The 13,275-nt window shown below is 50.2% G+C and overlaps 1 protein-coding gene across 2 annotated transcripts in view; it reads left to right on the top strand.

Moving 5' to 3' along the window:
• Positions 1-366: 366 nt before the first annotated feature.
• The window catches only part of RNASET2 (ribonuclease T2), a 28,467-nt gene continuing 15,558 nt past the window's right edge, over positions 367-13,275 (top strand). Inside the window, exons 1-4 of one of the 2 annotated variants that reach the window (XM_023223584.1) lie at positions 367-905; positions 4,532-4,592; positions 9,656-9,711; positions 11,524-11,581. In XM_023223584.1, coding sequence (XP_023079352.1) covers positions 820-905; positions 4,532-4,592; positions 9,656-9,711; positions 11,524-11,581 — 261 coding nt within the window. In that variant the 5' untranslated portion in view covers positions 367-819. Of the gene's footprint in view, positions 923-4,531; positions 4,593-9,655; positions 9,712-11,523; positions 11,582-13,275 lie in introns of both variants that reach the window. The other variant, XM_023223585.1, reaches the window with a different exon arrangement.

Below are 13,275 nucleotides of genomic sequence, written 5' to 3'. Positions count from 1 at the left end.
GCAGTCAGGAGGTCCTGGGCAATTTGCAGGGCGCAGTTTTTGAGAGCGGATGCGGCGTGCGGGCCGTAGATGATGGCTGTCCCTGGAGCGCCGGGTGACCCTGGGGCCCGCACGCCCACTTGCTGGCGGGGGTGGCGCAGACACTGGCTGTTCCCCCAAGGGCAGCCCTCACGGGTGGTCCAGGCTAGCTCCGACCTGGGAGTGGGGGAGTGGCGCAGAGCTGCGTGGGAAGGCGCGGGGTGCCTGCGTGGCGAAGGAACACAGCTGCCTGACAAGCCCGCAAGGCCCGCGGACCTGCTCTGACCTCTGCCTCTCCCGGCCAATCGCGGGGCGGGGCGGGGCGTGAACGCCGGGCGGGAAAGTGGCGTTCTGGGGGGCGTGTCCGCCGGCGGGGGCGTGCCCACGTACTGGGGGCGTGGCTCTCTGCTCCGGTACAGGCCAACCGGGCGTCCTCGGCTGGGCTGGGCTGGACGCAACTGACCGTGGTCGTGGGCGGACGGTGGCTGCAGCGCGGAGGAGCTGGGGTCGCGGTGGGCCCGGGACGTGCGCGTTTGGTGCACAAACCTGAAGGGGAGCTCCAAGGGGCGTGGGTCGCCAGGGTTGCTGCTGCAATTCTCAGAGCCCGGTGAGGGGCCCGCGAGTCACTGGCTCAGGCCGTCCCAGGGCCCCGGGCGCACCCGGTGGCCGCTGCTCAGCGGAGGGAGCGCGGCGGCGCGGGGTCTCGGAGACAGCTTTTCTCCCGGAAGCCTTCCTCGGGCCGCAGGTGGAAAGTGGGGGCCGGAGCGGCAGCAGGCCTTGTCCTCTCCGCACGTCGGCACCATGCGACCTGCAGCCCTCCGCGGGGCCCTGCTAGGCTGCCTCTACCTGGCGTTGCTTTGCCTGGGCGGTGCGGACAAGCGCCTGCGGTGAGTTACCTTGCGAGGTAAAGTGGGGAGCGTGGGAGCCGGGCCCTAGAGCTTTCCACGTGGTGCAGGCTGCTACTCTCGGGGTCGGCGCTCGCTGAGCCCCAAGCAGCGACTGGGGAGGGCAGAGAGAGTGGAGCACGCTCCGGGGTGACCCCTGGGAAGGAGTGGGTTGGGGGGAGCCCTGGGCACGCTCCGGGGTAACTCCTGGGAAGAAGTGGGTTGCGGGGGGGAGCCCTGAGCACTCCCCGGGGTGACCCCTGGGAAGGAATAGGGGGTAGGGTGAGGTTCTGGGTACACTCCGGCCTGGGGCAAGACTGGAAACTGGTCCCACAGACAATTCCCAGCCTAGAACGCGACAGAGCAGGTGGCAGGCTTGGTGGAGCACGGTTCCTGCACTCGAAGTTCTCCCAGAGGTCGAAGTCGTGGAGGGGACGCTTAATTTTAGCTTCCACTGCAGCGGGTGGTGAAACGACTGTTCTTCCTCTTTTTGAGCTCGCCCTCCCTGTTTGTGTGTGTGTGTGTGTGTGCGCGCGCGCGCGCACGGGGGTTGGGGGGGCAGCCGCCCAGATTAATTAGGGGTAAATAGGCGTTGCTGCAAAGAATTCCAACTTGAATTCTGTGGAAGATACCAATATTTGAATACCATATTTTTTTCTTCTATTTGGGTAACGATGGGGTTAATAAAAGGATTTCTTACATAGAAGGTGTTGAAAAGGTGGGTTTTACTTGTTATTTATATATTATTATTATTATTATTATTATTATTATTATTATTATTATTATTATTGAGAGAGAGTCTTGCTCTGTCACTCAGGCTGGAGTACAGTGGCCTGATCTCAGCTCACTGCAACCTCAACCTCCCGGGTTCAAGCGATTCTCCTGCCTCAGCCTCAAAGTAGGTGGGATTACAGGTGCACACCACCACGCCTGGCTGAGTTTTGTATTTTGTATTTAAGAACTTCTGACCTCAGGTGATCCCCCCGCCTCGGCCTCCCAAAGTGCTGGGATTACAGGCGTGAGTCCCCGCACCTGGCCAGGGTTTTACTTTTTAAACACCTTAGATTTTTTCGTTTTTAATCATATACATTAAAAGGTAGCCTTATATTTCAATGTTCCAGAAAATGTATTTTCTGAAAAAGAGCTACATTTATGTCCTTATTAATTGGCTATGAGGTTCAGAGCCTCTCATTGGGGAAGTCTGTGGCGTGCTGACCGGTGCTGGCTGAGTGGGAACTGCTAGTTCACATCCAGGTGTGGGACGTTTCAGCTCTTTGCACTGCAGTTTCCTCTTTTGTAAAGTAGAAATAGTAACAGTCTGCCTCACAGAGTTGGCTTCAGGAGAAATCAGTTAAGATACAGAATGTACTTGGAATGATGTCTGACTGGAAGTAAACGTTAGCATAAAACAGGCTCTCATATGTGGATCCCCCATCCCACCCGGTAATTCATGCAGCTGATATAATGGGACAACCTTGAGCAGGCAAGATTTGCAAGAACGTGGTTGATTCAGACCACCAGGGCTTCACAGATCAGCGGGTATTTTCCCAAGTTCTAACTGGGTTTGAGACCTTGGTGATTTTTCTTTCTTCTTAGACTTTCTTTAGCTTCTCCATTACTTTCTCCATGAATAGTGGAGGGGGGCGTGTGTGTGGGAGGGGGTCTCCTGCACTCACACCACTCTGCCTGGTTGTAGATGGAGAGTTTGTTACGGATGTCTGAGTCTTGGTAGTTTTGTTGTAAGCATATTGATAGTCTCATCTTCCTGGGCATTGCTAAGCTTTCCGGCCTCAGTTTCCATCTATGTAAAATAAGGTTTTTGCACCTAAGGGTAAAAAAGTCTTTAATGCTTTCCCCAGCTTTGATTCTCACCCTGCAGCTCATCCTTTTTTTTTTTTTTTCCCTGCTTTATTTCCTTTTTTTTTTTTTGAGACAAGGTCTGGCTTGTTTTTTGAGACAAGGTCTGGCTTTTTTTTTTTTTGAGACAAGGTCTGGCTCTGTTGCCCAGGTCGGAGTGCAGTGATGTAATCTGGGTTCACTGCAACTTCCACCTCCTGAGCTCAAGCTATCCTCTTGCCTTAGCGCCTTCCAAGTAGCTGGGACTACAGGTTCATGCCACCACACCCGGCTAATTTTTGTAGACAGGGTTTCACCATGTTGCCCAGGCTGGTCTTGAACTCCTGAGCTCAAGCAATCCGCCCGCCTTCGCCTCCCAAAGTGCTGGGATTATAGGTGTGAGCCATCATGCTTGAACCCTTTTTTCCTTTTATACTGAGAGCTTGCATAATTAGTTCCAATGTACAACTAAGTTTTCATACCATCTTAATTGTAAATTCTATACAAATTCAACAGGACTCAATTATTCACAAAAGCTAATGTGTAACAACTTGATCTTTTTTTTTTTTTTTTTTTGAGACGGAGTCTCACTCAGTCGCCCAGGCTGGAGTGCAGTGGCTGGATCTCAGCTCACTGCAAGCTCCCGGGTTCACGCCATTCTCCTGCCTCAGCCTCCCAAGTAGCTGGGACTACAGGCACCCGCCACCTCGCCCTGCTAGTTTTTTGTTTTTTGTTTTTTTTTTTTTAGTAGAGACGGGGTTTCACCGGGTTAGCCAGGATGGTCTCGATCTCCTGACCTCGTGATCCGCCCGTCTCGGCCTCCCAAAGTGCTGGGATTACAGGCTTGAGCCACCGCGCCCGGCCACAACTTGATCTTTTTACTTGGAATCTTCTCCTCTAAAATTTGATTTATCCTGAAGTGTCTGCTTGACTTATATTCCTGTGTTGCTGCTGGCTTTTTCCATGTGCATTTTTTGCAAGCTGCACGTTTTACTTCAGTCTCGTTGTTGAGTCTTGCAGATCTGGCTAGAGGCCTCCTGCCATGAATAAGCTGAAGCTCCACAGTGGCTTCTGTGAGGTCTTAGAGTCCGATGAGTTTCACAGTGTTCAGGTTTGTGATCCATTGTGGCCCCGTGTTCTGGGTAACACATGTGATGCAGTGCTGCGTGCATACCATGTCTTGGATAACATTCAGGATGCAGTGCACATACCGTGCTCCAGTTAACAGATGGTGGCATCTGAAGTAGCACCCTAAACTCAAAGGACACATTCTGCGGAGAAGCAAGTGAAGTCTAAAAACTGAGTCGGGGTAGTGACGATAAATAGCGTTATGCTAGTTCAGGTTATGTTTTGTTGCCGAGTGAATTACAAAAAAACTGCCAGGTTTCAAACTTTTATGGGTTTCATGAATGCAGAGGAGGAATCGTGAGTCTGCATTTCTCTTCAGCATCCTTAGGAGAAAGGTGCTTCGTGGCTCAGTGACTTCCCTTCAGTGAGGACCTCCCTGGCTGCCCTCCTAGCTTGCCCTGCCTCTGCTTCCCCTCCTTTCCCCTCCTCCTCTTCTCCTATTCATGTTCACTGCCACTCAGCACTGGACACCACTACGTGTGCCTTCTTAGTGTAGGGGTTTACCGCCTTCCTTACAGGAGTGTGCGCAGCAGCAGGGCAGGCAGTGTTCCTCGTCCCACAGGCACTCAATGCTGAATGAATGATTGAAGGGATGGATGGGTGGATGAATTTTTTCTGTAACTTTAAAAAAGTTCTTGAAAAATAAGTTTCTTGTGTTTTGACAGTGACAACCACGAGTGGAAAAAGCTAATTATGGTTCAGCACTGGCCTGAGACAGTATGTGAGGTGAGTTTTTCTGCCTTGACGGGCCCTGGGACCTGGGGAGCCCTGTGAAGAGGGGTTTGTGTGCACGTGCCCGTCCAGGGCACCCACGCTGCTGGTGCAGGAGGTGGGCACTGCTCTGGTGGGTGGGCGGTGTCTCCTGCAGAGACTGCCCCCAGGAGGGCTGTGTGTGAGCTTCCCAGGGCTGCTGTAACAAAGTGCCACAAGCTGGGTAGCGAAGAGCCTCAGGAATTTCTTCTCACAGTTCTGAAAGGGGAAGTCTCAACCTAGGGTCAGAAGGGTTGGTTCCTCCTGGAGGGCTCTGAGAGAGTTTGTTCTGTTTCTCTGCTAGCTTCTAGTAAGGACCCGTGGTCCTCTGCATTCCTGGGTGACCCATCACCCCAATCTCTACCTCTCCTTCACAGTGTGTTCTCCGCTTTGTGTCTCTCTGTCTCTTCTGATGAAGACACCAGTAATTGGATTTAGGGCCCACCCTAATCTGGTATCACCTCATCTTGATGACACCCGCAAAGACCCTATGTCCATGTAGGGTCATGTTCACCGATGGGAGGAGGGGTTAGGACGGGGATATATCTTTTGGGAGGACACGTTTCAACCCACAGCAAGCCTCAGTTTGTCTCCTCCCTCTGTGGGTGGCAAGCCACCCAGGTGCCAAGGCAAGAGACCGAGGGCACAAGCTGTTCCAGTATAATAAAGAAAATATATAAAATAAGAATAGTTATACTAGAAATAGATTATAGATATGATGATATATGAATATTATTAATCATTAGTTTGTAGCATTACCCTTTATTCCAATATTATAATAATCCTTGCTCTACAATTATAACCTAGCTGAAGGGGCACGGTGAGAAGTGACCAGGAGTGTGAACCCTCTGTCATGCCCGTACACGGCCACTAGATGGCTCCTTGGTCTAGCGGTAATGCCAGTGCCTGGGAAGGCAACCGTTACTTAGCAGACCTTGATCTAGCGGTAGCGTCAGTGCCTAGGGAAGGCACCCATTACTTAGCAGACTGGGAAAGGGAGTCTCCCTTTCCCTGGGGGAGTTAGAGAAGACTCTGCTCCACCACCTCTTGTGGAAGGCCAGACATCAGTCAGGCCCGCCCACAGCCATCCGGAGGCCTAACCATCTCCCCATGATGCTGTGCTGCAGTGGTCACGCTCCTGTTTCACTTTCATGTTCCACCCTGTACACCTGGCTCTGCCTTCTAAATAGCAGTAGCAGAATTAGTGAAAGTACTAAAAGTCTTTGAAATGCATAGATGAAATAATGGTGTAAGGTCTCCTCTCTCTCTCTCAAACAGGGAAGGGCCCCTTTTTGGTGGACATGTGACTCACGTGACCTTATCAATCATTGGAGATGACTCACACTCCTTACCCTGTCCCTTTTGCCTTGTATCCAATAAATAACAGCTCAGCCAGGCATTCGGGACCACTGCTGGTCTCCGCGTCCTGGTGATAGTGGTTCCCCGGGCCCAGCTGTCTTTTCTTCTATCTCTTTGTCTTGTGTCTTTATTTCTACGGTCTCTCGTCTCTGCACACGAGGAGAAAAACCCACAGACCCTGTAGGGCTGGTCCCTACATCCCTCCGTGTATTGGACATTATTGAACATCTTATTAACCTGTCCTGTGAGTGAAGAGGACCCAAGAGCATCCCTGCCTCCTTTGCTGTGCTTGGCACCCATGGCACCCGCGGCCCTCCAGGCTGGCCCCTCTTCATCTGGCTCTGTTTTGCTCCATGCCCCACATCCCTTCAGTGTCCCGCCAGTGTCCAGGCCCTTCTCCTTGGAGCACCCAGAGCCAGGACGCTGCCTGGATTTGCCCCTCAGGGCCTGCCCTGCTCAGTGTATCAAGCCCACCCTGGTGTGCCTCGCACACTTCTACAGTGTTTCATCTTATTGCTGAGCTAGCTCCACATTCTGTCAGGAGCACGCAGGCTTTATGTTTTGCCTCTAGCACCGAGTGTTAATGATTTTCTCTTCTACTTCCTCACTGATTTTTCTGATGACAAATGAAAATGAAATTTTGCTTATCTGGCTCAAATTATGCTCTTGCTCATTTCTATACACGAGACTGCCCCGTTTTCAGTTTTGCAGACTTAACGTTGCGCTCCTGGTGCTGTTTCCTTGCCTTGGGGTAGGGGCAGTGGACAGGAGGAGCCGGAAGCTGCTTTGCACCAACTTTCAGTTGTTGGGAGTGTGGCTGGCGTTCTGAGATATAGTGAGGGATTGCTGGAGTCCTTGGTTCCTACAGAAGGAAGGACCACCAAGGACAGTGGAGGAGGAGCTTGAAGTTAAGCGCTGTCTTTGACCCACACTGAAGGATCTGCCTCCAGGGCCTGAGAGTCAGCTGCTCTGCATTCAGGGAGGCATTTACATGAGAAAATGTGGGTGTGTCCCTGCACACTAATGTAAATCTGCGTGGAGGCACATCTTTGCCTTGAGGCTTTAGAAAAAGATTTTCTAAAAATCTGTAGCAAAATGTCCTTGTTAGGGAGTGTATTTCCTACCAGGCAGCCATGGTGAAGGGTTCTGTCCCAGCCCAGGTGTCCTCCTAGGCAGTGAGGGCCGTCCCTGGTGCCCTCTCCGATGAGATGCTTGTGTCAAAGGTGCTTGAGCTTTCTGGGGTTCCCAGTGTCCTGGGCTCTCCCACAGCTCCATGCAGGTAGGCCTGGGAACTGAGTGCGGTGCAGAGCCCTCAGAGCCCTGTGTGGTGCAGGCGTTGCTCTCCGCAGTGCCCCCAGGAAAGGAGCCAAGCTTCTGGCTTTGAACTGGGTTCCCTGAGGGATGGAGTTGGGCTGGCAGAGGTGAAGTTACAGGTTTTGGCCTCTGACCCTCTTCCTCTAGCACTTAGCTGTAAGGACTTTCTGTTCTACTTCCTCAACTGATTTTTCTGTTGACAAGTGAAAATGCAGTTTCGCTTATGTGGCTCAAATTATGCCCTTGATCATTCCTTTTTTTTTTTTTTTTTTTTGAGAAGAAGTCTTGCTCTATCGCCCAGGCTGGAGTGCAGTGGTGCGATCTCGGCTCACTGCAACCGCCGCCTCCTGGGTTCAAGCCATTCTCCTGCCTCAGCCTCCTAAGTAGCTAGAACTATAGGAGCCCACCACCATGCCCAACTAATTTTTGTATTTTTAGTAGAGACGGGGTTTCATTATGTCAGCCAGGCTGGTCTTGAATTCCTGACCTCAAGTGATCCACCTGCCTTGGCCTTTTAAACTGCTAGGATTATAGGCCTGCGCCATTGCGCCCAGCCCAGTTTTGTTCATTTCTTTTTTTTTTTTTTTTTTTTTTTGAGACGGAGTCTTGCTGTGTCTCCTGGGCTGGAGTGCAGTGGCCGGATCTCAGCTCACTGCAAGCTCCGCCTCCCGGGTTCACGCCATTCTCCTGCCTCAGCCTCCGGAGTAGCTGGGACTACAGGCGCCCACCACCTCGCCCGGCTAGTTTTTTGTATTTTTAGTAGAGACGGGGTTTCACCGTGTTAGCCAGGATGGTCTCGATCTCCTGACCTCATGATCCGCCCGTCTCGGCCTCCCAAAGTGCTGGGATTACAGGCTTGAGCCACCGCGCCCGGCCTTTGTTCATTTCTAATACTAGAGATTGCCGTGTTTCCAGCCTTTTTGCCGCTCAGGCTTTCAGTAGCTGACACCTCTCAGCTGAACCAGACTCCCCCTCCTTTCCAGATCCACTGTGAACTGAAGCCGCCTCCCACAAAAGGCAAATTTGGGGAAAGCGCTGGGCGGGATGGATCCTGGTGCCCGGGCGGGTCCTCTGGGCTCAGACTTGTGCTTTCCTTTGCTGCCCCCACAGTGTTGGGCCAGGCATGCCCTGTGCTTCATCCGCTCCCATAGCCCACATATATTTCTGGATGACTGTTTTGGAAAAACTCCATTTTAGCTAAACAATTTGAAGGTACTTAAAAAATGCTAAGCTGAGTTTTTTTTCTCTATTATTTTATCTTTATGATGGTGATTAAGGATATACTCCTTACCTTTTTATTTTTCTGGCTCCAAATTTTTTGATACTTATTATTTCACTAATCTATTTAGACTTGGCACCTGAACAAGCATTAGTTTAGCAGGGTACTCTCAGCCTTTTGTCCTTAAACATGTATGTTCGGGTGTATGTTAAGTAAATTATCTCTGGGCAAATGAGAGTGTTCCCATCAGATTGGCTTAACTTTTTTTTTTTTTTGAGATAGAGTCTCGCTCTGTCACCAGGCTGGAGTGCAGTGGCATGATCTCGGCTCACTGCAAGCTCCGCCTTCCGGGTTCAAGCGATTCTCCTGCCTCAGCCTCCCGAGTAGCTGGGATTACAGGCGTGTGCCACCACGCCCAGCTAATTTTTGTATTTTTAGTAGAGACAGGGTTTCACAGGTCGGCCAGGATGGTCTCGATCTCCTGACCTCGTGATCTGCCCACCTCCACCTCCCAAAGTGCTGAGTTTACAGGCATGAGCCACCGTGACCAGCCTTTTTTTTTTTTTTTTTTTTTTTTGAGACACAGTTTTGTTCTTGTCACCTAGGCTGGAGTGCAATGGTGTGATCTTGGTTCACTGAGTTCAAGCAATTCTCCTGCCTCAGCCTCCAGAGTAACAGGGACGACAAGCGCCTGCCACCACACCCGGACAATTTTGTATTTTCAGTAGAGACGAGGTTTCACCACGTTGGCCAGGCTGGTCTAGAACTCCTGGCCTCAGTTGAACCACCCACCTTGGCCTCCCAAACAAAGTGTTGGGATTACAGGAGTGAGCCACTGTGCTCGGTTCATACGAGCACCTGTTTCTGTTAAGTCAAATATTTGAGGAATGGCTTAACAAAAATGGCTGTTTCTATTAAGTCAGTTGTTTGAGGATTGGCTTAGAACATCCAGCCCTAGTGTAGCTTCCTCATGGATATATTGTTGTAAGCAATTTATTATGAACTAACACTGATTTGAGCTTGTGTAATTAGCACAGTACCTGTATCATTGACATATGTTGCAACTAGTTGCTAAATGTATTTTAATAGGGTTCTAAGTGTATTTTAATAAAGAGCCAATCATTTTCTTGTCATACTTTCTCCCTAGAAAATTCAAAACGACTGTAGAGACCCTCCGGATTACTGGACAATACATGGACTATGGCAAGTGTCTCACACAATTAAATCTTAGGCAGAAGAGGCTCTCTGACTGGGGACCCTAGCTTGGATGTATTTATTCTTGTTTATTTTTAGGAGTTTATCCAATAGACCAGATTCTTATTCAAAAATATCTTTAGTCTTTCTAGCAGAACACTGATTCTCTTGTTCTTTAATTCTGTCTTCATATAACAATAACACTTTTTTTTTTTTTTTTTGAGATGGAGTCTTACGCTGTTGCCCAGGCTGGAGTGCAGTGGCACGATCTCGGCTCACTGCAATCTCCGCCTCCCAGGTTCAAGTGATTCTCCTGCTCCAGCCTCCCAAGTAGCTGGAATTACAGGTGTGCCCCACCACACCCAGCTAATTTTTGTATTTTTTAGTAGAGACAGGATTTCACCATGTTTGTCAGGCTGGTCTCAAACTCCTGACCTCAGGTGATCCGCCTGCCTTGGCCTCCCAAAGTGCTGGGATTACAGGTGTGAGCCACTGCACCCAGCCAGTAACACTTTTTAAAATAGTATTTACAGATTCTCGGTGCATGTTAGAGTCACTACATTTTAATTTGCTCATTTTGTTCTTCTCTTGGGATTTATTATAAATAACTGCATGAAAATACATAAATGTGTGTATCTCTCTTGTACACATTTCGGAGACACTCAAATTTATTTTCTGGTGTTGTCTGCCATTAGTTAATTCTTTTCTATTTAACATGGACATACTTGTGACGTTGAACTGGGCGCATGAATCGCCCCATCTGAAAGACCAGTTTTGTCCTGCTGCCTCGATGCCAGGATTGAAAACGGCCCTTTTAGCTTTATTGGTGCCTCCTGGTTCCTTAGGAAGAGGGATTAGTGGGAAACAAGTTAAATTGGAATGTAGCTACTCGGGTTTCACTTTCTTCTCAGGCTGCTCAGATGACCTTGACCTCCTGTCTCTGGGGCTCGTGGCTTTCCTAGACTTTGCATGGTGTCCTCTCCCCTGCTGTTGCCAAATGCTCTAATGGTGCCTCTGCTCGTCGTGGCCGTTTCATTTCTGAGGCTGGAATGAAGCTTTGCAATGCCGTCCAGTCCGGTGCATGGAATCAGGCGGGTTTCAGGTGCTGGTCCAGCTGTTGACCCTGAAGACACTCTCCTCCCTGGCCTCTTTGAGCTCTGAGAGGTCGGGGTCTTAGGAAGTTGGTGACCTTGTAGAGTAAGCAACACTCAAGAGTCAGAGTTGATATGTCCAGAATTAGATGTGTGAGGATGGAGTTAAAGTTCTAGATAGTGTACGTGCGTTTGCTACTAAAAATGAAATGAACATCCTGCTAGCTGATCTTCTGTCATACGCTCGGTACTTTCTGACATGTTACATTTGTCATCTCCTGGAGTCCTCCTCACCATTGAAAGGAACAGGCTCTCGCTGTTCTCATGCCGGATCTGTGGCATGGAGATTGGCCAGGGGTCAGCTTACTTAGGTCCTGGTGCTAGGGAGCAGCAGAGGTTGCTGTCAACCCAGGCAGGGCGACCCCAGAGCCCCCGCTCCTAGGTGCTACTAGGCCATCCATTGCGCTTCCTTTACTAAGCAGTGGCCTGTTTGCATTACTCCTGGATGCTCTTAACACAATTTCTTTTCTCTTCTAAAGACATTCGAACTCTGACTACTCTTACCCGTGTCTTCTTTCTTAAGCGTCCTGCATGGGATAAGGAATTCCCAATTAGAATTTCTCTTTTTATGCTTTGCAGACTTTAATGAAAGTGTTTTCTAGGGTCGTGTAGAAGCCACCCCAACCAAGACTCATATTTCTTACTTTCTCTTTTAAATTTGAATTTCCAGGCCTGACAAAAGTGAAGGATGTAATAGATCGTGGCCCTTCAATTTAGAAGAGATTAAGGTATTGACTTTTAATTATATTTCTACTGCAGAGTGTTGACCTAGATTAACTCTTTTCTTCACAAGTGTATTTTCAAAGTCATCTTTAAAATTATAGGGTCATGAATGTATTCACCAGAATTGAGCCCTTGGTGCTGTTTTAGTAAGTATTGCTATCTCAACCCCACAAATTACACCAGCTGACCTTTCCTCTCCCCTTCCCTCCCCTCCCCTGCCTTGTGCCCAAGCCACTGCATGAGGGGCCTGAGCGAGGGGCTCCAACCAGAGCAAGCCCTGACACTCCCCTGTGTCAACCTTGTGCAGATCCTGACGCTCGCCCGCCAGTCCCGCCTCGTCCCAGGTCCCAGGACTCCTGGGTCAGATGGTTCACGTGGGAATCCGGTTGGTGTGCTATATTGCCAGGCATCTCCAGACAGCTGAGGCTCAGAGAGCACAGGCCTGGGGCTGTCCTATCTGGTGGACGGGTTTCTGAGCAGGGTGGACATGCTGGGCCTTTCCAGTACAAGAGCTTGATTAAAGAAAACTCACAGGGTGGGAATTTATTAGAGATACTAGCAGAGGCGTTCCTTTGAGATACCCATACCTCATGGCATGCAGAGTCTTCACGCGTACGTACACACGCCCTCATCTTTCCTTAGGGGTGCCAGCAGTTCCTGTGTGTAACCAGTATATGTCAGGGTAACTGGTCCTGGACCCAGGGAGGTGGTGGTAACTGGAGCCTTCTTTAAAATATGCAGTAGAATGGAAAGATTTGTGGAAGTTGTGGGTCCTTCCAAGGAATGGTACATTCCCCAAGGTCATTAGTTGCGAATCCATCACCAGTTCTTTTTTTTTTTTTTTTTTTTTTTTTGAGGCAGAGTTTCGCTCTTGTTGCCCAGGCTGGAGTGCAATGGCGCAATCTTGGCTTACAGCAACCTCCGCCTCCCAGATTCAAGTGATTCTCCTGCCTCAGCCTCCCGAGTAGCTGGGATTACAGGCATGTGCCACCACACCCAGCTGATTTTGTATTTTTAGTAGAGACAGGGTTTCCCCATGTTAGTCAGGCTGGTCTCGAACTCCCAACCTCAGGTGATCCACCCACCTTGGCCTCCCAAAGTGCTGGGATTACAGGTGTGAGCCACCGTACCCAGCCCACAAGTTCTAATCTGTATGGAATTGTTTTCTTTTTCCTCCCCATGAAGACCTTCAGTGGGATAAGCCAAGAGGCTGGGCACTGCCATGAGACTTAGAACGGACACCCCCGAGCCTGGTGCTGTCTCTAGCTCCTCACACAGACGCTCCTCCTCTCCTCCAGGACTCACTGCAGGGAGCGGGCTCTGGGGAGGCGTGATGAAGAGGCCACTTCAGGATATGTTGAGTTTGAAATGCCCTTGAGACCTCCAGGTGGTGACATAGAGGATCTTCAGGGTCAGAGGAAAGGTGGCTTTAGGCATAATTAGCATGAGGATGGTGAATCGAAATGACAGGTGTAGGGATGTACATGGTCTGTGGACATGGGTGGATGAGGGGCCAGGGCTGACAGGTGTGGGTGTGGGTGGGTGAGGGGGCAGGGCTGATAAGTGTGGACATGCGTAGGTGAGGGGGCAGGACTGACGGGTGTGGGTATTGGTGGGTGAAGGGGCAGGGCTGACAGGTGTGGGTGTGGGTGGGTGAGGGGGCAGGGCTGATAAGTGTGGACATGGGTAGGTGAGGGGG

Source organism: Piliocolobus tephrosceles, chromosome 5 (genome assembly GCF_002776525.5).
Source record: "Piliocolobus tephrosceles isolate RC106 chromosome 5, ASM277652v3, whole genome shotgun sequence".
NCBI classification, from domain to species: domain Eukaryota; kingdom Metazoa; phylum Chordata; class Mammalia; order Primates; family Cercopithecidae; genus Piliocolobus; species Piliocolobus tephrosceles.
The sequence above is the reverse complement of the archived record's forward strand: the minus strand, read 5'-3'. Positions and strand labels throughout refer to the sequence as shown.